At 49.5% G+C, this 27,426-nt stretch overlaps 1 protein-coding gene across 6 annotated transcripts in view; it reads right to left on the bottom strand.

The window, feature by feature from the left end:
- Positions 1 to 382: 382 nt before the first annotated feature.
- Positions 383 to 27,426, bottom strand: part of PTPRM (protein tyrosine phosphatase receptor type M) — a 666,464-nt gene continuing 639,420 nt past the window's right edge. For all 6 annotated transcript variants that reach the window (XM_070778532.1, XM_070778534.1, XM_070778533.1 and 3 more), the window contains 9 exons: positions 26,365 to 26,519; positions 25,992 to 26,127; positions 24,695 to 24,844; positions 23,582 to 23,755; positions 22,384 to 22,515; positions 18,922 to 19,047; positions 16,683 to 16,846; positions 8,966 to 9,101; positions 383 to 1,246 (listed from right to left, as the gene is read on the bottom strand). In XM_070778532.1, the coding sequence (XP_070634633.1) occupies positions 1,193 to 1,246; positions 8,966 to 9,101; positions 16,683 to 16,846; positions 18,922 to 19,047; positions 22,384 to 22,515; positions 23,582 to 23,755; positions 24,695 to 24,844; positions 25,992 to 26,127; positions 26,365 to 26,519 (1,227 nt within the window). In that variant the 3' untranslated portion in view covers positions 383 to 1,192. The remainder of the gene's footprint in view (positions 1,247 to 8,965; positions 9,102 to 16,682; positions 16,847 to 18,921; positions 19,048 to 22,383; positions 22,516 to 23,581; positions 23,756 to 24,694; positions 24,845 to 25,991; positions 26,128 to 26,364; positions 26,520 to 27,426) is intronic.

Genomic DNA, 27,426 nt, shown 5'->3' with positions numbered 1-27,426 from the left:
CAGCTCAAATGCACTCTGGTCCTGCCACTCTCTAAAGAGTGTTCTGGCAGTGAGTCTCAGGCATGAATGAAGCCTGGAAAGGATGGAGATGATCCCCCAGAGAAAGGCAGAGGCTTCTCCTCCTGCTCAGAAAATCACCACTCTGGAGTCCAGCCCAGAGCTCCTGTCAGAGCCTGCCCGCCAGGTCAGAGCTCACTGGCCGGTGGCCTCTGGGGCTCAGAGGAGCAGCTCAGGATGGGTCTCGATTTCTCCCTGACAAAAGATCTCTCCGAAATCCTAACTCCACCTGCTCCAATCCAGCAGACCAGCCATGGTTTCTCTGCCCGAGGCCAGGAGTGACCAGAGCTGCCCCGCGGGGTGTCAGGACACCAGGCAGACACCACACTGCTCACGCGTCTTTATTTATTGAGCTGAGAATTCACACAGGTAGCATCATACAGTGAATGATTTCCAGGGCTGGATAAAAATGATTGTCACTCACCGCGCTTCACAAAAATTTCTTTTAATGAATAAATAATCTGATGAAATCAAAAATATTTACAATATAAACACACAGGAAGAACTGAAGAACTTCAGATCTGTGAACCTGATCGCCGACCTCCGCCTTCCTGAACCGAACGCCTCCCGAGCTTTTCCCTCGGAAACGATACAAATCTGATAGAAACAACAACTCATACAACATCTCTTGGTTCATTATACGTTTATCTGTTAGTCTTGGAAAGCTACATATATTATGCGACATGTTAAAATACAAATATTAACTAAAATAATATATTATCATAATGCCAGGTAGCATTCTCCACAGAACGAAAATGTACACTCAGCTGTGACAATAAGAAACGTTCACGGGCCACAAAATAATACCCCAAAGGTACAAATTCCTTCATAAGAATATAATTGTGCTCTTCAATTTACCATCTGTCCGCGCTGCTCGAAGGGGCCGGTGCCCAGGACGACGGGGTTGGACCGCTGGGTGCTGTGGGTGGGTTTCGGTCAGGCAACAGCACTATTGGGAATCGGGCAGTGCAAGCAGTTTTATAAACACTTTTTTTTCTTGGACTCTTTTTTAAAAAGAGCCAATTAGGCAAAGCAAAATAAGCATATGGAGCTGTCTTCATCTCATCGGCACAAACACCGTGGCACTTCCTGGCTGTGCAGGATGGAAGGTTGGTGTGCGGGGCTCTTCACGCCGTCAGCCAGTATTCAAGTACTCTAGGGCTACCTCGTAGCAGAACTTGTACTGATCCTGGAACACAGAAGGGACAGAACATCAGCGCGGCCACAGCGGGCCCCATTTCTCTGAAAGCAATGATGCTGTGCGTGAGTGCGTGCTCAGTCAAGTCTGACTCTGTGTGACCCCACGGACTGCAGCCCGCCAGGCTCCTCTGTCCGTGGGACTGTCCAGGCAAGAATACTGGAGTGGGTTGCCGTTTCCTTCTCCAGTGGATCTTCCAGACCCAGGGATCGAACCTGCACCTGCTCTACTGGCAGGCAGATTCTTTACTGCTCAGAAGCCCCAGTTAGGGCTTTAATTGGAAGCAATCAACCTGAGAAGGAGGTGAATCAGAAACGAGCTAGGACGTCACAATCCTGGACCACACACGTATTCACTGTAGATATTACACACAAGGCCAATGAAAGAAATATTCTGACATCTACACTTGTGAGACTTCTTGGAAAGTTCCAGACAACTGGAACACATCTGCTTGTCCACACGTGTAAGTGCACCTGTTATATCAACATCCTGAGGACAAATTATGGGAAAGCCAAGAGGTGTACTGGGAGGGAGGCTGGAGATGCGCCTTCCTGATTTGCTCAGTGAATAAACGTGGCTTCACGCCTGGCCTGGCTTTACCTTTGTCAGTCAGCAGGACTCCCTCTGGTTTATGAACAGTTATTAAGCACCTCTTAAATACCAAGTACCTTGACCTGGCCCCTGACTCTGAGAAGTCCATGGTCCAATGAGGAGGATGAGACAGGGACCCAAGGGCCCCCAAGAGGCAGAGCTGAGTGGGGCCCACGAATGGTCCCCAACATGGGTGCAGTGGAGCGGGGAGCAGCAGTTCTCAGGGGAGATGTGAGGGGGTGGCAGGTGATGGGGAGCTGGAGGAGGAGCATGTGGACTGGGGGAGGTGGATATTAAGTGCCTTGGGTTGCCCAGGACAGTCTTGACTGATGCCTGTTATCTTGGCGGAATGGAGAGTTGAAGCCTTGTTTGCTCTCAAAAGTGTCCCAGTCTGAATGGTAAAGCCTGGGGGCCTCCTGACTGTGGTCCTCCTGGCAGGCTGCCCGGGTAAAGATGGCAGAACAGGGACAGGCACTGGGGGCAACGTCTGATGCCCCCTGGGAGCCACATCCCAGTTCTTAATGGGGCAGTGAACTCATTTCTCTTGAGTGCAGCTTTCTCAGATCCCGGACCAGCACCTGCGCAAGCTTTCAATCCACATTTTAGGATTTATTATTTTGGGATCTGATACTTCTATTTTCAGAATATTTACAAGAAATCACTCGAATTTCAAAATCCTGATGCTGTCAGCTCATGGCTGACACTGGCTAAGGCGAGCTCCAATCATTGCTGTTTTTGTGAATCGCACAGACAATTCTTTTTTCTTTTTCGTGGAAACCTAAGAGATCAGTTCCTTCTTGCAGAAACATGATTTTGTACAAAGCTAGCTGTGCAGTTAGTTTCAATGCCAACTAGGGACCGTCTTCTTAACAGAGTGTTATGCATGCTCAGTTGCTCAGTCGTGTCCAACTCTCTACGGCCCCATAGACTGTAGCCCACCAGGCTCCTCTGTCCATGGGATTCTCCAGGCAAAAATAGTGGAGTGGCTTGCCATTTCCTGGATCTTCCCGATCCAGGAATCAAATCTACGCCTCTTGGATTGGCAGGCAGCTCTTTTACTGCTGATCCTTAACATAGTAAGATGCACTTAAAGGGCCACGTGGCTGCTGCCTTGGGTCAAAGGTGAACGAGGAAGCCAGGAAGGGGTTTCGGGTTCATCCCAAGGGTCGGCTGTTGGGGGGGGAATCACTGAAGGTGCCCCATCATAGGCATGACTACAGTTTTTCAAAATGAGTTGTCTCTCTCATCTCATCCTTCCTAAATAGGCTGCTAGCTCCACAGACTGTGATGACTGGTTCCGTACAGGGAATGAGCAGAAGGATCACAAATTGCTGGTCCCCTCCCCCAGGCACCTCGAAAAACACCTGAAATCCTCCCACTTGGAACCTGATTACACTTGATCACCAGATACAGCCCATCTTTGGCGGTTTTCTCTCTTTTGAACAGTATAATTAAGCCACATGAACCATCTCTGCTTCAGGGGAGAAAGGGCGTTTATGCTTTGGTCCCAGGATTTCCCAATCTGGGTGACATTAGCTGATGACGTGAGCATCTTTGTGCTAGACTGCAACCAGAGTAACTGGCAACTCCTCTTCAAGCCCCCACCTTCACTTCAGATGCCCCTTGCTCTCACAAAACAGGGAGAAAGTGAAACTTGAAAGGATACCCCACATGAGGTCACGCTGTAAGAGTCCCTGCCCTCAGGGAGGGCATGGGAGGCCTTGGTGGCTGCAGGCGGCTCCCCCAAAGGCCGGACAGTGCCTTTGTCTGCGGAACATGGCCCCATAGTCAGCCTGTCACTTCAAACACTCCACGTTGCCTGAGAAGTTTCAAAGAGATTGTGCACTCACCTGGGGCAGAGTTTCCCCCTCCCCACCCCTGCACACACACACCTGCTTTTGGAAATGAACACCAGCTTCAGTCTAAGCTGGATCTTTGCTGACAAGCAGAAAAACGCTTCTGCCCGACATGCCTGCCAGGAGGGGAAGTGGGCCCATGTGCCAATACCCTCAGGCGGGACTCTTTGGATCAGTGTTCCCAGGGGGTCGCACTGGGTGACCAGCCTATGAGACCCCTGGGGGGCAGCTGCCTGTCTCTGATGATAGATGGATGGGTCATTGCACTCAGTATAGCTTTGAAAGAGTCTGAAGCACTTTCTCCCTTTCCAAGGCCACATGCTGTCTGTGCATCTGGTTCTTTAGTCAGACCCATTGGCCTGTGGCCACTGCCTTCCCTGGTCCTGGAAGCAGCTCAGATCCCTGTTCTTGGGTCCAGTAAAGAGAAGAAATGGGAAGTGGGCTTGGCCTGCCCCGCCACCACTGTGGCCATACTGCAGGACTGGCCTCTCGTCCTCCTGAGCTGTGTTTCTCACCTGTGGCATATCACACAGGCTCTGTCTACCCCCATCTTCGGGGGCGCAGCCTTGCTCCTGTATCTGTGAAGTGCCCCAGCTGATCCAACGTGTGGACGGGCCGAGGGCCTTTCTCGACCACCCATGAACTTTCTTATCCTCGGTTGCACATCAGGTCACCTGGGGCGCTTGTCCCACGGCTGCTGAAGCCAGGTCCATGTCACCTGGATCAGTCTCTGGGGTGGGCCTGGGGCTCAGAATTTTTTAAAGGTCCCATTACAGAGAAGTCAGTATCATAGAGATAGAGACTAAAACTGTCATTGTCAGGGGAGGGGCAAGTGGAGTGATGCTGGTGAGGGTACAAATTTTCAGTTATAAGAGCAGTGAATTCCACAGCTCTACCATACAGCACGGCGACCAGAGTTAATGATATGGAACTGTACCCTTGAAACTTGCTGACCATGGATCACAAGCATTCTGACCACATAGAGTCAGCTGCACTCACTCCGAGAGCCCACAGTTGTGCTGATCACCGTGGTCTAGGGAACCACTCCACAACGTGAGTGTGTCAAGTCAGCACGTTGGCCAGAGCTCCCATTGCCTCCCAGGGACAGTAACTTTCTCGGGTAAGATCTGGCTCCTAAAGGCTGTTTCTCTGTTAACACAGAGACCTGGGAACTTCAAAGCCAAGTGCAGAAGCAAAGGTGAGAGCGGACTGTGTGTTGAAGCAGCTGGTTTCCCAGCAACCGTACGAGAGGCAAAGCGGCTCAGCGTGGGGGACCCCGTCTGCATCTGACCAGTTAAGTAGCGCCAGTCTCAGGCTGCACTGTGGCAGGAGGCCCCTCGGGGATCCAGGCCTTTGATGAGGGCTGGGGGCTGGCTGAAGAGGTGGATCACTGAGAAGTTCGGCAGCAAGAGGGGTCAGGAGACAAACCCAGTGGCCCTGCTGCGTCAAAACACCTTGCTGCTGTTTAGTCGATCAGTCCTATTGGACTCTTTTGTAACCCTATGGACTGTAACCTGCCAGGCTCCTCTGTCTTTGGGATCTCCCAGGCAAGAATACTGGAGTGGGTTGTCACTTTCCTCCTCCAGGGGATCTTTCCGACCCAGGATCGAACCTGGGCCTTCTGTATTGGCATTGGATCTTTTACCATGGTGTCACCAGGGAAGCCCATCAAGACATCTAGTCTTGTGTTAGAATGATTTTGCTTCCTGGCAATCCACTGCCTTTTCCCTGGAGCCTCCAGACCTAAGCAGTTGAAGAAATAAATCCGTAGGCCCTCTGACTCTCCCTTGAAAGTGCCATGCTTCAAAATGGACGGGGAAGTTTCTAACTCAGACACAATTTTGAAAAATAATCAGAGCCTCAAGGGGAGATGGAGATGGGACCACTTTGATCCCCTCGGAACATTCATCCTGCCCTGATTGGGGGATGGGGGTTGTGGCAGCATGTTTTGGGGTCTGAATGGAAGGATGAGCAGACCCAGAGGGGCCTGGCCCTCCTGCCTCCCCACGCCCACCTGCCTGCCTCCTGGCGGCCAGCATGGGGTCTGCTCTAGGGTGCCCTGGCTCTAGCCTCCTCCTGCAAAGAGACAGCTAGAAGCCAGCTTCTCAGCTACTGGTATCACATTCTCTACTTAGGAAAGACTCAAGTCTTGGGTGGTCTTTTATGTCCAATACAACTGTACCAGGTTTTATCACCCTGACCTGAATTAGTTATCTCAGCCAACACACACACACACACACACACACACACACGAGTGCCAAACTAAACAGGAACTATACTCACAGCAAAAACAAATATGCCAGCGACAAGAGCCCTGATTCAACTCAAGAATCTTCAAGCCCACTGAAAAGAGGACCGTGACATTTTCCCTTTGGTTACCAGATAAGCTCTATTATCCCGTCAGGAGGCACCGTGACAGATTCATCAGACATTTTCCTCAGGAAATTGCAGGACTTTCTTACATTTCTCAGCCGTGGAGCTTATCATAAAACTGGTGTGGATCTCTGGGGTTCTGGGAATCCAAGAATCCTGTTTCTCCCTCAGAACCGCACATGAATAGAGAAACGCCCAGGTTATGATGGGAACGTGGGCTGCAGTCAGGAGCTGCCTTCATGGAAAAGCACCCCATCCTGCAGTCTGCACCATGGATCTGGGAAAAGCCTCGCTGCTTCTGCCCAAAAAACTCGTGAGTGAAGGAAGCTCAGCAGAACCATTCAGGGAAAGACCTGGAAGGGTCTGTTTCTAACGATGTGCTTAAGTCAGGCTGCAGTGAGAAGGGGATTACACTTTTTTAAAAAAGTCAAGGTCACTTTACTCAGATGCCAACTAATGTTTGGAAGCTACATGCCTGTCCCTGAATCAGGGCATTAAATACCGAATGATGTCTCAGAATGGTTTCATTTATGCATTTGTTTCCAGCCTCTGCCAATCTGCTTATCTGTCCTAAACTCGGGCCCCCTCTAACTGCCCTCAGCCCAGAAGATGGAGAATTCTGGGTGGGGGAACTCTAAAATTCAGGGGGGTCCCGAGGAGTGGTTAGATGGCATCCCCAACTCAATGGATGTGAGTCTGAGCAAACTCTGGGAGATAGTGAAGGACAGGGAAACCTGGTGTGCTGCAGTCAGTCCATGGGGTCACAAAGCATCGGACATGACTTAGTGACTGAACAACAACCCGGGGAGTGAGACGGTCCTCTGACCAGTGAAGTCTGGGCACAGCACCTGGCCCATCCACGTGAAGTCTGGACTGTGTGAAAGGCACTTGTAAGTGCCACGTGTACACATGCTCCTGCTCCTGAAGCCTCCTCGCTTGCACCTGGTGCTTTTTTACCTGCATCAGGTGTGCTGCTGGTCACACTGTGCCCTGTAGACACCTGCAGTCTTAGGGACGGGCTTTCTCACCTGGGGCACTTCCAAAACACTTTCATGCATGTCGTCACAGGGGATGATCTCAACAAACCAACATCATCCCTGGTTACAACTCAGGCTCAGGAGAGTGACATGCCCAAGGCGATGTCAAGGTTATCTGTCTGAGGTCACTTCACTTGAATGAGTAGAGCTGAGAGTAGAAGGCAGGTTTGAGGGACATCCCCAGGGCAGGATGGGGGGAAAAATGGAAACAGTGACAGATTCTATTTTCTTGGGCTCCAAAATCACTATGGACAGAGATTGCAGCCATGAAATTAAAAGATGCTTGCTCCTTGGAAGAAAAGCTATGACAAACCTAGATACCATGTTAAAAAGCAGAGATATCACTTTGCTGACAAAGGACCATATAGTCAAAGCTATGGTTTTTTCCAGTAGTCATGTATGGATGTGAGAGTTGGACCATAAAGAAGGCTGAGCACCGAAGAATTGATGCTTTTGAATTGTGGTGCTGAAGAAGACACTTTAGAGTCCCTTGGACTGTAGGAAGATCAAAGCAGTCAACCCTAAAGGAAATCAACCCTGAATATTCATTGGAAGGACTGATGCTGAAGCTCCAAAACATTGGCCACCTGATGAGAGCCGACTCATTGGAAAAGACCCTGATGCTGAGAAAGATTGAGGGCAGGAGGAGAAGGGGGCAACAGAGGATGAGATGGTTAGATAGCATCACCGACTCAGCGGATATGAGTTTGCACAAACTCTGGGAGATAGTGAAGGACAGGGAAGCCTGGCGTGCTGCAGTCCATGGGGTCACAAAGGGTCGGACACAACTTAGTGACTGAACAACAACCACCCAGGGGAGGGTGGGGAGTAGTGGTGTGGGGGGTACAGCCCTTTTTTCGCAGAAGCCAACATGGTAATTGCTGATGGTTTTGAGAGTCTGCACCTGGCCAAAGAGGTTCCTGTTTGTTAAATTCCCAGGGCAGCACATGCATCTGGAAACTAGAACAGCTCATGAAGCACCCAGCACGTCTGTGGGGGAAGCAGATGGCCCTGGATGCTGAGCAGGGCTCGGGTGGGTCCCAGGAGCTGGCCATCATGGGTGAGGCCATCGCTGTTTCCTCAGCTTCAGCGTGACTCTCCACTCCCTCTTTAGTCCCGTTAAGGTATTTACAATGTATAGCAGCTTTCCAAGCTCCTCAGGGACTCCACCTTGTCTTTCCCTCCCCATCCCAGGCCACTCTCCCCACCTTGGGATTAATCCCCCTGTCTCCTTCAGATCCTTCCTCCACTAACAGAGAAATACAAAAACCTCATTGAAAAGCTTCCTCCTTTAAACTGTTCTCCTATTCTGGAGTCACAGCAGCCGGCATTTCAACAGCTCTGCACAATAAAGAGATTTCACGAAATTCCCGAAGAAAACCATTCCACCTCGTCCTTTGTTTCTCCACCTCTTTCATCCTCTCCTCAGATACCCGCCGTAATTAAATGCAATCGTCCGGATGTCAAACTCCAATTCCCAGCTTTGATAAATATTAGGTGATTAAGCTATTTATAAAATCTGTAATTTGAAAATCTGGCATTTCATGTGCTATGATTATTTCTTCTCTGTGAAGACGAAGTGCTTAGACATGTGGAAGGTGCTGCTGAGAATGGCAATTAATCAGAATGTGCGCTTGTGAGTTTCAACTATTTCTACGTGTCAGATGTGTTGAGAGAAGCCTACTGGTGAAAAGGCAAGAGGAAGGGAGAAGAAAGGAGAACAACTCGGACAAGCACAGCGAATGCACCGTGAGCACGAGCCTCTCCCACCAGGGATCAGACTGAGCTAACCAGGGATGGCTCCTCATCACCCCCCCAACTCCAAGTGGGACGATAGATGGACCGGGGCCTACCAGCAGGTCCACCATATTGGGCTTGTTGTTCCTCAGCGTCTTCACGGCATGGAAGACATCCACCGTTCGCTGGTGCCGGAGCATCTCGCAGACGATGCTGATGGCACAGAAGGTCCCACTGCGGCCGCCCCCATTCCTGTAGGAAGAGGAGAGGCAGGTGGTGGGTCTGGGTCACCATCACAGCACATGGCTCACACCACCTGGTCACATCTGCTGCCCAAGCCCTCCTGGCCGGGATGCTTCACCCGAGCAAGTCCCTCTACCTGATGCAAACAGAGCCCAGAACCCAGAGCCCACAGATCACCTGACCAGAGGTGATGGGAACCTGGCCTGCTCTCTCAGCTCCACCTCTGCCCCCACGGCTGCATAAGACCTGCAGGAAAATTTTCAATATACAAACATCTCATGCAGTGTCTGCAGGAAAACTGGGATGGGTGTGGGTTATGCTCAAAGATGGATTTGGCCTCAGACAATCTATTAGCATTTCATGCTTTGTCTCTAAAATAAATGAAACAGGAGGGAAGAGGGCAGCACACAACCTTGGAAAGAATGACACAGCTAGAGAACACAGCAAAAACTGATTCGATCCAAATGGGTACTAGAAGGCAGACAAGTCAACTTGACTAAACCTTGATCCTCAGTTCAAGCTCAATGCAAAACATCAGCAAGCTAAATGACACCCAGAGGTGCCATGGCAGTTCCAAAGTGGACCATCAAAGACCAAAAAGTGGGCGATGGCCCAATCCCTGGAAATCCCCGCCCCTTCTCCAAATAGTTGGAATAATTCTCCCACTCACTAGCCTAGGAAAGTACCCATCCCTTAAAAGGTAATCACAACCATAGTTTGAGACTGCCACACTCGCTGCTGCTATGGCCCACACTCTGTCTGTGGAGCGTGTTTCTCTCTGAATAAATACACTTCCTACCTATCACTTTGTCTCTCACGGAATACTTTCTGCGATGAGAAATGAAACCTGAAAACCTGAGTTTCATTAGGTCCTGAAACTCGGTCTGTGATCTCAGTCAGAAGACCGTGGATTTTGGCTGGGTTCCAGTCCCAATTCGAGATAAACGGCTTCATAAGGGCTCTTTCAAAATAAAACTTTCTATTTTGGATTAATTTTAATTGTACAGAATCACTGTAAAATAGCACAGAGAGTTCTCTGTATGCCCACCTTCCCTGATGTGAAGGTCTTACATAACTGTAGCAAACGGTTAAAACCAGGAAGTTACTGCTGGTATAATGCTATTGACTAAATTACAGACCTTGGTCAGGGTGTCCAGTTTTTCTACAACTGTCCTTTCTCCTGGTCCAGGATTCAGTCCAGGACCCACCTAGCATTTAGTGTTTCCTATGAGCTGCGTCCTCAGTGTTCCCTTGTCTTTTTTGACCTTGACACTTTGAAAGAGGACTGGTCAGTTGTTTTGCAGAATATGGAATACAGAATGAGATGCAGAAAAGAGCCATGGTCCCCTATCCACGATTTGAGAAGTCATCACAAAATACAAATTGTAGAAAGTACCTTCATTTTGATTCCTCTGATGCTTTCTTATCATTGAACATGAGGTTATGCACTTTGGTAAGAAAACCATGGAAAGGCTGTCGCCTCCTTCGAAGGTTCATGGTGTTGACTGTCTTGTTGCTGGCGATGCTGGCCTTGGTTGCTTATTAAGATGGTGGATGTCTGGCAGATTTTTTCACCATGTACTCATGATGCTTCTCTTTGTAGTTAATAAGTATCTTGGGAAAAATACACTGGGATTATGTAACTATCTTGTTCTCCTCAAAGCTTCATCCGCTGTTATTCATGCCCATTTAGGGATCCTGTCTGCAACAGTGTTCACTGTGCTGCTTGTTCTTCAGTCATTAAGTCGTGTCCGACTCTTTTCAGTCCCACGAACTGCAGCACGTCAGGCTTCCTTGTCCTTCACCATCTCCCTGAATTTGCTCAAACTCACATCCATTGAGCCAGTAATGTCATCCAACCATCTCATCCTCTTGTCCCTTTCTCTTCCTGCCTTCATTCTTTCTCAGAATCAGGATCTTTTCTAATGAGTCGGCTTTTCACATCAGATGGCCAAAGTATTGGAGCTTCAGCTTCCCCATCAGTCCTTCCAATGAATAGTCAAGGTTGATTTCCTTTAGGTTTGATCTTCTTGCTGTCTAAGGGACTCTCAAGAGTCTTCTCCAGCACCACAGTTTGAAAGCATCAATTCTTCGGCGCTTAGCCTTCTTTATGGTCCAACGCTCATATCCATACATGACTCCTGGAAAGACCACAGCTTTGTCTCTACGGACCTTTGTCAGCAAAGTGACGTCTCTGACACCTGTCTAATTGGTGTCCACATCACTCTTTCCTTCTACATCCTGCTCTAAAGAGAGAACTCTCAGGCACTGTTTGAAATTTTATTTGCTTATTTATTTCTATTATTTATGTCACTTTAGACTTATACATATCATTTCTTTGAGCTAAAATAGTATCCATGTTTATTTTGTTGCTGAAATTGTTCTGGCTTTGGCCATTAGGAGCTCCATCAGGCTGGTTCCTCCAACCTTTTTCAAGCACGTCCTTACTTTCTAGAACCATGAGATTTTCTAACTGGTCCTGTAACTTCTCCCTTGTACCAGCTCTGGAATCAACCACTTTTCCAAGGATGCAAAGGACTTTTTTTTTTTTAATAAACACAATACCATTGTTATTACACCTAAAATAAACACTACAGTTTAACAGAATCAAATTTCTAGGTACTGTCCACATTTCCCAGGTTGTTTAGACTTTTTTTTACGGTTGACTTTTTCAAATCCTCATCCAAGCAAAGTCTACACTGCATTCGGTTGACAAGTCTTGCAAGTTTATTTTAATCTGTGGGTTCTTTTTGCTCTCTCATTGTTTCCTCTTGGCAATTTATTTGTTGAGGAAATGGGGTCATTTTCCCTGCAGACAGCCCCACATTCACCAATCTCTAATCCTGTGCTTTCTGTTAATTGGGATTTAGCTCCAGAGTTTCATAAGAAATTCAGGATTTTTTTCTTTCTGGATAAATATACTTTATAAGTGAACTTTCATTAGGAAGCAGGCATAGGACATCACCTTGTCTTGTGATTTTAAGATTGATCACTGTGTTCCAATGCCAGCTTGATCATTCCATGCTTAAGTTCCAAATCAGTTTCTTAAATAAAGTATAAGATACCTACAATTAAGCTCACAAGTGGTTAAGTATAGATCGCAGTTAACTTTTGCAAATGCATATACCATTAACTACCATTTGGATCAAGATACTGACCACGATCAGCCCCCTGGATCCCCTCTCCCCAGTATTCCTTCCTCACCAAAACCACCAACACCTTCAAGATAATCTCTGTTCTCAGGTCTGGCATCATTAGTTTCTTTTGTCTGTTTTTGAATTCTGTACACATGGAATCATACAGCATGTACTCTCTGAGTCTGGCTTATTTTGTTTAACATTAACTGTGTGGGAAGCACCCACGTTGTATCAGCAGTTTGCCCTCCTACATTGTGTGTGTTAGTCGCTCAGTCGTGTCCAACTCTTTGGGACCCCCATGGACTGCAGCCCGCCAGGTTCCTCTGTCCATGGAATTCTCCAGGCAAGAATACTGGAGTGGGTAGCTGTTCCCTTCTCCAGGGGATCTTCTGGACGCGGGGATTGAGCCTGGGTCTCCTGCATTGCAGGCAGTTCTTTACCATCTGAGCCACCAGGGAAGCCTTTTCTTCTTATGTTGCTGAGAATAATTCCATTGAGTGCATGTACTACTGCATAATTTCTTTATCTAGGAGCTGACGAATGTTTGGGCTGTTTGCAGTTTTCCATATTATGAGTATGTTTGCTATAAGCACGTCTCCTATTGCATTTATGAGTCATTTTTGCAGTCACAGACCTCACAGCAGAAGAGCTCAGAGGATATATTTATATTTAGCTTTGGTAAATGTTGTTAAAGGGCTTCCCAGGTGGCGCTAGTGGTAAAGAATCCATCTGCCAATGCAGGAGACAGAGACATGGGTTTGATGCCTGGGTTGGGAAGATCCCCTGGAGGAGGGCATGGCCACCCACTCCAGTATTCTTGCCTGGAGAATCCCATGGACAGAGGAGCTTGGTGGGCTACAGTCCACAGGGTTACAAAGAGCTGGACACGACTGAAGCGACTTAGCATGCACGCATGCACACACATATGCTATTTAAATGGTTCCAAAATGGTTGTACGTGCTTACTTTGTTCCAACAGTGTTTGGGAGTCCAGTTACTCCACAGTCTCCCAACACTTAGAACCATTTATTTGTTTAAATTTTAGACATTCTGGTGAGAATGTAGGGGCACCCAATTTTGCTGTATTTTAATGCATATTCTCCTGAAAACTAATGATGCCTTTTCTATGCTTATTGGCTATTTGGATATTCTTTTTTGAAAAAATGAAGTTCTCATCAAGCATTTTGCCCAACAGTTGGATTGTCTGTCCTTTTCTTGTCGAATTCAGCAGTTCTTTGGCATGCTGGCTAGGAATTCTTTGTCAGATGTATGGAGAGCAAATGTCAGTGTCCCGTCTTGTGCTTCCACGCTCCTTGGATGAACGGGAGTGCTCAGCTTTAACGACCCAATTTACCAATGTCTTCCTTTATGGCCGCTGTTCTGTGTCCTGCGTAACTCATCTCTGATTACTCCTTCAGGTGAAGATTTTCTGTAGAAGCTCTGTTGTCTTCCTTTGCAGGTCTGCACGAAGACAGCATGCACTAGAGATGCTCTCTGGGTAGCGTGAGAAGGGAGATCACTGCCCTGCAGGTGGTGTGCTGCTGTGGGACCCTGCTGTGAGTCAGGGGACCCCGAGGTGTGGTTGTTCCTGAATTTTCTCTTCTGCTCTTCAGTTTCTTATCTCTCTCTGCATTGACACCTCAATGTTTCTCCTCCATTGGCTTTTCATCTAATGCTTTCAGCAGCTGTCGATGACCACTGTCTACATCCATTACTTTCATCAAGGGTTGAAAAAGCATGAGACCTTAATTCTACCCATTCTGACTAGTTTTATCAGCTGGAAGACATGTATAAAGACAAAGAATTCCCTGCTTGCTTTCTGTGAACCATCCAGTTCACAGCCCTGAAGGGCGTCCCGGGAATGGATACTCTGCCCATGGCCAGTAGGTGGCACTGCGCTATACTGAATAGGAAGAAGGTCTCATCTCGGAGGTGGTGGGGTGGACAGCAGGTTGCCTGTGGGTCAAGGCAACGTCTCCTGGCCTGAACTGAAGGATACCGATTTAACCTAACTCTGTTCCTACAACTAAAAAACCTAAGATTAAGATTTTAAAATCTTGACAACAGTCAGCATTGACCCCAGCCTGGGTCTCACGCCCTGCCCCCGTGATATGGAGAGAGTAAATGGCAGCCCCATGGCAACAGCTGGGACTTCAGAGTTGTGGGGAGGATGGTTCCCAGGGAGAAGTCCAGGATCTCTCAGCAGGAGAAGGTGCCGGGGGCTCGGCTGGCAGGAGGGCAGAAGCAGCAGGTGCCCGCAGTGTCCACTGGGTGAGAGAACAGCCACTGTCTTAGGTATCCCGTGGGCAGGGGGTGGAACTGTTCAGTCTGGGGTCATAGCTGTGCCTTGGGAGAGTGTCTACAGGGTGGTCTACGAGGTGCAGTGACTTAATGGGTCTTTGAATTTTCCCCGCAAACCCCTCCTGGGGCCTCAGATCTCCCACTACTGGGATGTAGCCCCCTCCTTTTTTCCTGTTATGATTAAAAAAAAGTTTTTTTTATTGTGGTAAAAGTCACATGACATAAAACATACTATTTTAACCGTATTTAACTGTGCAGTTCTGTGGCACTAAGTACCTTCACAATGTACAACTCACCATCGTCCATAGCCTGAAAACTTTCACCTTCCTAAACTGAAACTCTGTCCCCATTAAATGCTAGCTCCCCATTCAACCCCACCCTCGACCTCTGGCACCTACCGAGGGACTAATACTTTCTGACTCTATGAGTCTGACTCTTCTAGGTACACCTTGTATAAGTGGAATCAAACAGTATTTGTCTGCACCTACTGTATACCGGAATGCATTTTTTAAGGTGAACTTAATACATGTGGGATGCAGCCATTTGGGTCCCAGGGCTGGCCCTGGTCAGGAAGCTTCTAGAAGTGTGATGTTCCTAGTTCCAGAGGCTAGCAGGCTCCTGATGCAGAAATTGGTAACTGCAAACTGTTTTTGCATCCCCAAGAAAACCTAACCGATCGAATACAAGCTCTCACTAAAATGTCGATTATCCTCGCCAGGGCTGTATCACCTCACACAGGTGACCCTCTGATCTTATTCTGATCAGAAGTTAAGTCTGCAAGTAGAGGAATAAAAACGGGGATGGGAGCAGTTCATTGATCCTTCTGGACGTTTTCCCGGTGGAGATGATTTTAATGAACTGGGTCCCTGAGAAAGAAGGGGAAGGTGGAGGGGAGGAGTTGGGGGACTTCTGATGAAGGGCCAGTGTTGGTTGCTTCATAAGACTGTTTCTGAGGGGACAGCGGTTTCTTGCCACATTCGGTGCTGAGAGGTGGCAGAGTCCTGGGTTCCCAGACCCGGGGTGGGGGCTGAGGGTGGGGCATCTCGCAAGATACGGCAGCGAGCAGAGAGTAACGAGCCCTCGGCCATGCTGGTTGCTGTAACCAGGGTCGGTGTCCCCGGAGCAGAGCTTTGTCTTCCCTTCAATTTGGGAGAGAGCTCCCTGGGAGCTTGTTAACAACGCTCCACTGAAAAGAGAAGGAAGCTCATACTCAGTGTCCACAGACTCTCTCCCCATCTCCCCAGACTGCCAGGCTTTCTAATCGCTGCCCATTAAGCCACCTCCAGCCGGTTGATTAGCTCCTCTCCTCGCCCATGAGAAGATGCAGGTGAAAGTGCTTTGAAAAGCACGCAGACTCAAGCCAAGGCTCGCAACCTCGGCCTCGTGCTGAAATAATCCGGGAGTTAAAAAAAGCACTGTTGCCCAGTCTTCCCACCCCCAGAGATCTGGATTTAATTGTTTTGCTGTGGCCTGGGCATTGTTTGTTTGTTTGTTTGTTTTTTAAAGCTCCCCAGATGTGCAGCCAAGGTTGGGAACCATTATTCTGCAGCCAAGGATCTCCCATTTTAGCACTTGTTAAAATTGCTGGTCTGGAGACCAGTCTGCAGACCCTGGCTGTAACCAAATCTTCCCAATATATATCTGTCCCCAGGCAAACAAAACAAAACAAAACTCTCTTAAAGCCACAAAGAAGAAGGAAACAGTTCCTTTGAAACCTCTGTCATGAAATCCAACAGAATCACCAATGAGTGCGCTGGTAAACCAGTTCTGCCGTAACGGGGAGGGGCCCTTGACTGTGGCATTTGCTGACGTCCGTGACATAAACATGTCTGCCGCTGAGGATTTCAGGTTACCAACAGTTTCACAATCAGCTCAGAAAATTCCCCGAAGCTTAACAACGTGCTCTCAAGAGCTGGAAGGAGCTCACTGAACCCACCCAGGTATTTTTTTCCGGAGGCAGCGGCTTCCAGTCACAAGGTTGGGGCTCAATTTATAGCAGCGACATTCCCTCCAAAGGTAAAAGGCGCATGTGCTTGTTTTCTGCAAACTAAGCTGTCGCCCAGATCTGCTTACTTCTTCTCCCCTATAATGAACAAGAGGCAGTGAGCCAAGGCGTTGGGGCTGGTGTCTGTCTGGTGGACGTGTGTACTCACAGGCAGTGCACGACCGTGCGTCCCTCCCCGCCGTTGTACTCCTCCTGCCACTTGTCCACCTGGCGGATGAGCTTCAGGAAGGAGCGCTTGGACACCGGCGTGTCCCTGTACATCGGCCAGCCCAGGAACTGGAACTGCTGCACCATCCGGTACCCGTCCTGGGGCTGCAGAGGGCCAGGTGATCGGAGGGGAGCGGAGAGAAAAAAAGCAGGCGTTACTCTCAGGGCCAAGCTCCAGCGCGCTGACCCCACCTCCTCATGCCAGTGGGCCCGAGGGAAGGAGGGCCTGCCTGTAGTTAACGAATGGACCATCTATGGCCCAAGGAGTTAGGAGTCTGAATTGCGAGCTGATATAAAACACCAGGTGTTTCCAATGGGAGGGCAGACAGAAGCGAAGTGGAATGCTCACAGCTTTGCAAACGCCATGTGAAAAACAGCACACGACCTGAGCACTGACCACACTGGGCTGAGAGTGGTAAATAGGCCGGACTTTAATTACAAGTAAACTAAAGGTAAAGGATAAATTGTGATCTGGCAATGTCTGTGAGTTCAGAGTGTTACAGATGACACCCTGTGTCCTGGGAGTATAACACGGTTCTGCTCACTGGCATGACTCTTGCTAAGATATCAATAGTTGATCTTTCACCGTAATTAAATAGAATTATGTGTATGTGCTCAGTTGCTCAGTCGTATCCAATTATGCAACCCCATGGACTAAAGCCTGCCCGGTTCCTCTGTCCATGGGATTCTCCAGGCAAGAAGATTGGAGTGGGTTGCCATGCCCTCCTCCAGGGCATCTTCCCGACCCAGGGATTGAACAGAACCTGTGTCTGTGTCTCCTGAGTCTCCTGCACTGGCAGGAGGATTTAAATAGAATTTTAGGAGTCAAGAAATAACCAGGCCACATGATTTTAGTCTGACTCTCTTGGGCTAAATCTTTTGTGGCTGCCGGTAAAACCCGACACAGGGGATCACTCTTATTTCCTTCCTGGCTGTACCCCCACCAAACCCCACAGCTCTTGGCCTCCCTTCCTGTTAGACTCTTGCTGATGCAGGCCCCAGGCTCAGTCCTTGGGTCCCTTTCTCTTCTCCACTTCTCTCTTGAAGGTTTCATTCAGTCTCATGGCTTTAACTATTCCAGTGAGTCCTCAATCTGGGTCTCCAGACCTTGCTCCTGAATTTCACCCTCACAGATTCCAAGGTCTCCACAATATTCCAATGCAGGCATCAAACAGTCACTTCAAACCCAGCATGTACCCAGCTGACCTGCCTTCTGTCCATGCGTGCTCCGACCCCTAACAATCTTACCTGCACAGCTTTTCCTAACCTGGTTAATGTCTGTTCCACCCAGTTCTCAGGACCAACACGCTGAGAGCTGCTCGTGAGTCCCTGGGATCCAACCGATCAGCCCATCCTATCCTACTGGCTCTGAGGCCAGGATGTACCCGAGTCCCTGATCAGCCCATCCTATCCTACTGGCTCTGAGGCCAGACTGTACCCGAGTCCCTCCACCTCCCCCGGCCACTGCCACTCTGCCTACCCTTGTCCTTTCCCACCTGGATTATTACAACAGCCTCCCGACCCGCTCTCTCACTGTCCTCAGCACAGACGCCAGAGCGTGCCTTCTAAAAGCTAGATTAGAGCACAAGACTCTTTCACTCGGGACCCTGTGATGGCACCTCCTTTCCTTCAGCGTGGAAGCCCCGATCCTGGTGGTGGCCTGCAGGGCCCTAAGTGACCTCTGCCCCCTGGACCCCAACCTCGGCCCCAGCAGCTACTCCCGCCTTCTCCTCGTGGGCTGCGGACACATCAGCCACCTTGCTGTTATGGGACTCACCAGACAATCCCCCCACCTCAGGGCCTTTGCACTGACTGTCATTTCTGCCCCTAAAGCCAACTGCACGAGAGCATGTGGCTGCCCCTCACGCCCGCCAGGCTGCATTCATACGGCCCCTCTGCTCACACTCTTGTCCAGGCCTGGCACCTTCTGCTTTCCCATTTTTCTCCTACAGCACACAGTACCTTCTAGCAAATCTAGCAGGCAATCTTTGTGTCCATCCTCTCCTGTCTCCTCCCTTTAGAACGTAAGCTCCACAGGGTCAGGGAACGTTGTTTTGTTCACAGACTCCTAGATGGGCCTTCAGGCTCCCAGAACACTGACTGACCCAGACCATCTACCCAGTCAATGGATGAGAAAATAATGAAACCGCAACACCAGCCATGGTGGTTGCGGATCTTACTCGCGCTGCGTTGTAGATTCGGAATATCCTACTGATGATGTCTTCTTCCAGGTCAGCAGAAACAAACTCCACCTGGATGGGGCCGTGTCGGTGGACTCCATTCTCTGGCCAGTACTGTGGACACAACTGGATTCAAAACGCAGAAACGCGAGGTTAATGGTCCGAATACATTTACTGCTCACGTCTGGATAAGGTCACCACCAGCATCAGGCCCCAACACCCCTCATTCACTTCATTTCCTTTCTCTTTTCCTTCCCCCCAGTCGACCGGTTGACTTTCTTGTTGGCTGAGCCGTTAATTCTCCCTGTCCATCTAGTACTTTTTTCTCTATTTTCTGTGAAAGCATCACTAAGCCACGAGGAATTCTGCCTCCCAAGGAGGTCATGTGGGCCTCCTGAATACCATCGCTGTAAGATCTCTTTTGCTGCTGAAAGGCATTCTTTTCCAGCCCTGGGGAGATGCCCTGAGCTGCCGTTACAAAAGTAAAGACATTTGAGATGACCCACTTGACACCCGAGTCTCCAGCCTTCCATCTGGGCCCACCTAGTAGTATGTAATCACTTTGAGAACAGGGCTGTTTAGTGACAAAATACTGATAACAGTGTTGGGTTGCATTTTCTCATGCTCTGGTCCAAACCCTCCCAGCTCAGACCTAGAAAACACGGCGGAATGAGTAACCGCTTTGGGCTTCAATTAAAAACTCAATTTCCTAGCGTCTCACACTCCAGGTATTAGTGACACTGGGGAACCAGGAGTTCTGCTGAAACGTGGCGCAGCTGATGAGTGTGGCAGGCAGGGTGCCAAGCACGATGGCAGATGTCACTGCCACTGCCCTGCAGCAACACTGAACTTGGGAGACAGGTGAGAAAAAACCCCTGTCTGTTATCACAAATCTGTTCTAAAGCTCTGCAGGCATGCATGCATGCTTCCACGAAACTTTTCCTTCCTCACCAGAGCTTCCCGGTGACAAGTTATAAAACTGCCTTGTCAAAAGACAGCTCGCTGAAGTTTATTTTCTCTTTGACCCCCAGGGTACCCATGTTAAAATTAACAGGCATATGATGGGAAGCTGAGTTGGGGAGAGAAGCCCTAGCATGCACATCTGAACCGTCCTGCCCGTTCTCTCCTGACGGAGCCAGCCTTACTTTCTGTTTGTCCTCCCAATTCAGCCCTCAATCTAAAGCTCGTCACTTTCACCAGAGAAACACGAACGGCCCGGCTGGCACGGGCCCCTGGATTATGGCATTCTGCATCCTGCCCAAGGAAACCGTGCGGAAAATGGCTTAAATAGTGCATAACACATCCATGAACTGGGCCTATAAATACTTAAAGCAGCTGAGTGCTATTCTTGCGCGATTGCAGAGACTTTCGGTTCAAATGCTCCGTTTAGTGCTCTCTAAAAGGCTGAATCCCAAGAGCATCCTTTCTCCAAACCAGCACCAGCTCCATCTGCTGAGCGGGATGGGAACCTTGGTCTCTCCCACCAGGGCAGCCAAGGCTCGGTAAGAGCCCAGACAACTGTAGGTTAGGACGCGACTTTAGAATTCAAGTGTTAGTTGCTTAGTCATGTCCAATATTTTGCGACCCCATAGACTGTAGCTGCCGGGCTCCTCTGTCCATGGGATTCTCCAGGCAAGGACACTGGAATGAGTAGCCAGTCCCTCCTCCAGGGGATATTCCCGACCCAGGGATCGAGCCCAGGTCTCCTGCATTGCAGGCAGATTCTTTACTATCTGAGTTCAAGGCTGAGTGACTAACATGCTTTAGAATTCAACAGTGTCGTCCAGAAAGAACGTGTGTAAACCACTGATGTCTGGTTCACTCATACGGGGAAAAAAAAAAAAAACAAAAACAGTCTATCACTGCATTTCAGTATTCACATTAGGGGAAAAAAATGATTCTGAAGAGGGAACACTCGCTTATCCTCTGTCTGTGACTAAGCAACCCTGAATGAGTGGAGCCGCACGCATGGCATTGTGAGTTAGAAACCAGAACCCTCTGTCCTATTTCTGGTTGTGTCATGGAGGGTCCCCAGCTGTGGTGTCTGCTTGCTTTTATAAATGGTTGCCACCCATTCTTTGGAGAGGAGAGGATCACCAAGGGAGACTACTGAAATATTTAAGCTTCTTAAGTAAAAAGGACTAGATGAGGACAAGCACGATCATTATTATTTCATTAACTAGCTTTTGGGCTATAGCCTTAACGAGACAATGCATTGCTTCAAATGCAATGAAAAGCATTACAGGACTGAAGTGAAGGTCCATGGCATTTTTGGCAGATTGATGACAATAAAGTGGATTTTAGGAAGGAAAATTTTTGTCCACTTTGGCTGCTGCAATATGTCAGACTTTCATTTTTTTTTTTTAATTTGTCTCTGTGAAACAGAAAATTAATTCTGTTCCAGAACAAGTTTATTCTTACAACACACCAAGTTCAAACTTCCCACAAGGGCCTCTGTCACGGTAGGTCAGCCCGTGACTAGAATAGCTGGGCTCTAAAGTGATAAATCCAGCTCCCAGGGCCCCCGGGCTCACTCTGGCCTGACAATTCCCTTTAGGAAAATCCTTCTAAGCCCATTACTAATACTGAGTCACCACCGCCCAGTTCTATCTCTCTTTGTATAAGAAGAGGAGCTACGAACAAATCACGTTCATCATTCTCAGTTTTCCTTATCTTCCAGTCTCAGTTTCATTTCTCTTTAATATATCTTTACCAAAGAGTTGACAAAAGTAATTGCTATCCCTTAGATGTGAAAAAGTCTCCACTCTTTTCACCCTGCTAGGCTGACTGCCACCTGTGGGCTCCAGGTGGGCCATGCCAGGAGGCTCGGAGACACTCCCAGCCCGGATCCGGGGCTGTGTTAGAGGTTGACGGCCTTTCTCATCGTCTCTGGTCGGCTTGCTTTATGTCCTTCAGCCCCCGGGTCAGTCCTGACTGCCTGTTACCCTGCATCTCTCTCCAGTCAGCATTTCCATCCTTCGAGAACAGCCCAGATTATGACCCTCTGTTTCCCCGTCACTCACACTGTCTCTGAGTTCAGTCCATCTTTTTGGTCTCAGACTATTTTCTGCTGCCATCCCTAATTACACCTGGTTTTTATTATTTTTTGTAAAGTTTTTTTTGTGTGTGTGTGTGCAGACTATTTTTAAACTCTTCACTGAGTTCTTTTTTTTTACAACATTGCTTCTGTATTTTGTTTTTTTTTTCATCATAAGTCATGTGGGATCTGAGCTCCCCGACCAGGGATCGAACCCACAGCCCCTGCATTGGAAGGTGCAGTCTTAACCACTGGACTGCCAGGGAAGTCCCCCGTCTGGTTTGTAACACAGGCATCTTTGGCTCCCTGTTCTCGCCTGGGGTTTGTAACCTGCTGCCAGGGGACTGCATTCTCGATGTGCAAACACAGAAAACACAGACCGGACTGTGGGCCGGGCTCTGGCAGCCGCAGTCCATGCATCTCACCTGGGCAGGGTCCACGTCGTTTAGCATCACCACAGACGTGCAGTGATAATCCAGGACCAGCCTCCAGAAGTCTTTCACCGTGTTTGGCAGAGGATGCTGGGTGACTATGAAAGCCGAGGGCTGTTTATAGCTCTGCAGACGCAAACAAGAGAGATCCAAATGGACCCGGGAGAATGCGACAGGAGGGAGCAAAGTTATTTTGTACACATGGGAGCTCGTGACACAAAACACTGAACATATTTAACAACTGGTGAATTCCATCACCATGGTCCATGCCAAAACAGGCCAAAAATAGACTCATCTGCAGAAAAACAATGCTAAAGTCACCTCACTTTGATACTCAGAAAACTTAATAAGTACCTCCTACAATTTGTTTGGTATTTCTGGTAGAAAGGCAATGTCGACTCTACACATAACTAATTTAATGGAGAAAACTTAACTTTAAAAGATTCATTTTGATATTTGGCAAAACTAATACAATTATGTAAAGTTTAAAAATAAAATAAAATTAGAAAAAAAATATGCATGATTAAGATAGTTCTGTTTCTCCTAAAATCTGTGCACTTATTGTTTAAATGTGTGAGATGGTGTTACTTATTCCTGCCATCCAAGGACACACACGCTTTTGACAGCTCTGCAGAGCGTCAGACAAGCTTAAATACCTTTTTACCAATATCACACCAATAGAATTAAAATTTCTGCATTAGCACTGAAAATCCCCATTCACTTTTCCCATCAATTGAATAGCAAATGCTCATTCAGTTAGAAGTAAATAGACTGACAGGAGGTAATGGGTTGTGTACTATCTGTGCTGACAGGCAATTTCTCCCCCATGTTAATTACTGCCTAAATTAGGAGGAATGGGAACTAAAATAATGCTGCAAACCATATTATCCCACTTCACTGCCTTCCTGACTTAATAGCTGTCTCTTGCTCTCTGGCCAGCAGGTTAAAAAACTGAAGTGCTCAGAGCGCCGCCGACACACCCCTCATTTATCAGTCCTCCTGGACCGGGGTCTCCCAGAGACCAAGGACGTCGGTCCCGACACAGAAGCAGATACGGAGGCAGAAGTGCACTTCGCTGAAAACACAGTTCACAGCTTTAAAGGAAACCAGGGAGAGGACCCAGGTGCTGCCCCCAGAGGAACATCCCGCCGTGCCCTGCCCAGGGAGGGGGTGCGGGGGTTGGGGGGCTCACGTCCATGAGGGCCGCGTTGATGTAGTTGCTGCTCTCGCCGTCGATGGTGATGAGGAAGGGCAGGCAGCGGTCAGGCGGCAGGATGTCCATGCAGCGGTTCTTCTCGTGGTTACGCGGCAGGAGTGCAATGCTGCAGTCTTCCACGCGCAGGGTAGGCGTCACCATGTTCAGGGTCTGGGGGACAGAGCAGGCACGCTCGGGAAGAGAACCCCGTCTCGTGTGCAGACCTCAGGGGACCCTGTGTCCTGGAGCTGACGACCCCACTCCCCACTCCCTGGACCCCACTTACACAATGAGATTTTTATTTCTCTTTAGTCTTTAGGACTCTGCACGGGCAGACACAAGGACTGCTGTGCGTATGCCAGATCAAGTGCCAATGAGTCCAGCTAGGACTGGACACCGGGGTTTGGAGGAAGAGATTGGCAGGGGTCAGGCTGGAGTTAGGTGGGGAGTCAGGTGCATTCAGACCCAAGGCGAGCATGAGAAATGGCACAGGGCACTCAGGGGGCACTAGTGGTAAAGAACCTGCCTGCGAATGCGGGAGACCTAACAGATGCGAGTTTGATCCCTGGGCCGGGAAGATCCCCTGGAGGAAGGCAGGGCAACCCACTCCAGTATCCTTGCCTGGAGAATCCCATGGACAGAGGAGCCTGCTGGGCTACAGTCCACGGGGTCCTAAAGAGTCAGACACGACTGAATGACTTAGAATGCGTGCACTCTTGCCAGCAAGCACCCTGAATGTGCCTGGCTTGGTCTAGCTGTCGGGGTTACACTGTGGGTTGGTCTGACATCTGCTCCCTGAGCAGGGGTAGGGGTGGGGAGGGCCTGGCTCTGCCAGACCAGTGGGTCTTGATGTGGGGACGCTAACTACATCAGCACATGGTCTGGCCGTCAGGGTGGTGTGTAGGGGGCAGGGCTCAGGCATTCAGTGGGCAGCGGCCAGGGATGCCACTGAACACCCGACAGGACAGCCCCTCGGCCACGGACAACTGAGCCCCCAGCGTCAACAGTGCTGAGGCTGAGAAGCCCTGCATGGGCTCAAAGGTTCTGGAGCCGACTCTGAGGCTCTTCTTAGGAGCAAGTTCACAGCCTTATCCCTTTAGCATGACCTACCCGGAATTCCTCCTTGATCTGGCTCGAATTGGTCTGTGGGTCCAGCTTGTTCATGTCATAGTAGAGAGACCTGACCTGGGAAGCGGGCACCGAGGTGTCCCCACAGAGACAGGCTTCCAGAATGGCATCGTGGATGAACACGTACTGCTCCTGGGGAAGCAGAGAAACCAAGGTAACTCCCAGGAACCAGAGGAAGAGGGGAGGTAGCCCCTCGCGGACCAGAGAACAATGGTTCACCCGTCCCAGAGCACGCCTTCCTTCTGGAGAGAAGGTCAGGGAGGGGACCTGGCTGCTCGGAGGGGGCTGTCTCAGGGCCAGTAATCCTGTCATCCTCCAACGGAAGGGCAGGGCATTAGTGATTGGCCATATGCGGAGGCCAGCAGGAGGAGAGGTAAGCAGGGGCTCAGTACAGAAGGCTTCAACACACTGATGGAAACCACTCAGACACTGGGGCTTCCCAGGTGGTACTAGTGGTAGAGAAACCGCCTGTCAATGAAGGAGACATTAGAGATGTGGGTTCGATCCCTGGGTCAGGGAGGTCCCCTGGAGAAGGGAATGGCCACTGACTTCAGTATTCTTGCCTGGAGAATCCCATGGACAGAGGAGCTTGGTGGGCTATAGTTCATGGGATCGCACACAGCTGGACACGACTAAAGCGACTTAACATGCACGCACATTAGTAAAAACATTAATTTCCTAGGAGCAGGGTGGAATACTTTTTCTCAAACACTTAAGTTCCTGAAACACCTTGAATTCTAACTTAGAGAAGTTCCAGAGTGCTTCCAGAAAGTGGGCAAATTCCCACGATGCCAGGCCACTCACTGGACAGAATTTTTAAGGACAGTCAAAAGAGAAGGAAATGCACAGAGATTACCCTTAAAAATCACTCTGCAAATGCCTGCCTATTCTCAGGGGTGGTCTCGCTCTGGTTACCAGCTAGTTTAAAAGACACAATAAAAAGAAACGGTATCGAAATCCTGAAGGCTTCAAAGCAGAGCCTCGACGGGGACCCTTGACGCAGAAGCAAGGGGAAAGCTGGGCTTGGGGAGCAGATTCTGTTACCTGGCAGACTCCTGGCCTTTTTCATGTGTTTATGAGAAAAGAAAGAAAAGGAAGGAAGGAGGAGGGCGGGAAGAAAGGATGGCCATGTGCCTCGCCTTTTCTGCTGGGGGTTTCTGAAAACAGAACCGTGGCTTCTCTCCCCCCGCCCCTTGGCCCTGGGACGTGGGCCTTGGCGGTGGGCGTGGACGGGGTGGGGAGGAGGACAGGGGGAGGAGGGGGGACGGGGGTTCAGTACCTCGGTCTGCACCATGTTCACCCTCCGAGACCGCAGCTCCCGCACGCAGTTGTAGATGTCCACCACCCCTTCCCGCTCGGCCATGTCCAGCATGATGTCAATGACGATGAAACAGCCGGTCCTGCCCGCACCAGCACTGCACGGACAGGGGGGCTCAGTAAGGGGGGGCAGAAGGGACCCCCGCTGCTGCTTCCTCTTAGATCCTTGCTGGGGTGAAACTCACAGAACGTGGAATGACCACCAGAAGGTATACAACTCAGTGGCGCCTGGCACCCTTGCAATGCTGTGCGACCATTGCCTCTGTCTAGTTCCCAAACATTTCCATCACCCCAAGGGGGCTCGAACCCACTGCCCTCACTCGGCCCCCACTCACCTGCAGTGCACCACCAAAGGGCCTGCGTTGGGTGGGCTCTTGGACTTCACCTGCCGGACAAAGCCCAGCAGCCCGGTGGCGTGGTAGGGGACCCCATGGTCCGGCCAGCCCGTGAAGTGGAACTGTCTGATCTCTCGGATTTCGTGGACGCCTCGCTGCCAGGGGCCGGTCAGCACAGGAGAGAACACAGGGAAATAGACAATGAGGGGCCAGGAGAGCGCCAAGGACCCTCAGCGTCAGGGAGCCTGGGGCTGGGTAACTGACTGCTGGGAAGAAAGTCATTCTCCAAGGTAACACAGACTCTGAGAGCTCATCACAGGGAGGAAGATGTTTGTAGGGGTGGAAGGGGAGGTGATGCTTGGGGAACACGCGAGTTTACAGGTGCAACGGCAGTGAATGGATAGTGGTGGGCGCTGAGACTCCTCGAGCCTCCTTTCTAAGCCATAGGCTCTGTTAACCGTTTGTGTGTCACTCACACCCTATGGTGTGAGGAGCAAGCCCCGAGACACAGATTGGGGGTGGGAGGGGTCTAAGGTGTTTTTATGTCTCAAGACAAGCAGCTGAGATGCAGACTCCTGCTCAGTTCTTCCGTGTCCTGGTGCCATCTGTGCCGGGCACTTGGGCTGTGCACACGCCTATGTGTACAGGAAGGCTCCTAGGACAGCTTCCATCCAGACAGGCCAGAGGACCACTTTTCATTGGAACTCAAGTTTGTTAGACTTCTGTTTCTAATTGGGGTAAACACTGAATCCATGCATCTGGTCACCAACAATCAGATGCAAACGCAGCTCTTCAGGTCTGACTCCAGGGTCTAGAGTGACAGAGGTGTCTTCAGTGGTTGGCTTTCAGGAAGTAGGCATGTTAGCATATACGGACCATGGAAACCAATAGATATTTTTGCTGGAATTCTATGTTAGATCAGTAAACTGAAGAGGGAGGGTGGTCTGCCATACAACTGAAGGGGAGGCAGAAGGAAACAGACTTCAAGCATTTTTTTAAAATTTACTTTTGTTTTGAGAATAACTAAGTTGATTTATGGGCTTCCCTGATGGCTCAGGGAAT

Source organism: Bos indicus, chromosome 24, assembly GCF_029378745.1.
Source record: "Bos indicus isolate NIAB-ARS_2022 breed Sahiwal x Tharparkar chromosome 24, NIAB-ARS_B.indTharparkar_mat_pri_1.0, whole genome shotgun sequence".
Taxonomy (NCBI): Eukaryota; Metazoa; Chordata; class Mammalia; order Artiodactyla; family Bovidae; genus Bos; species Bos indicus.
This window is presented reverse-complemented; position numbering and strand designations above follow the sequence as displayed.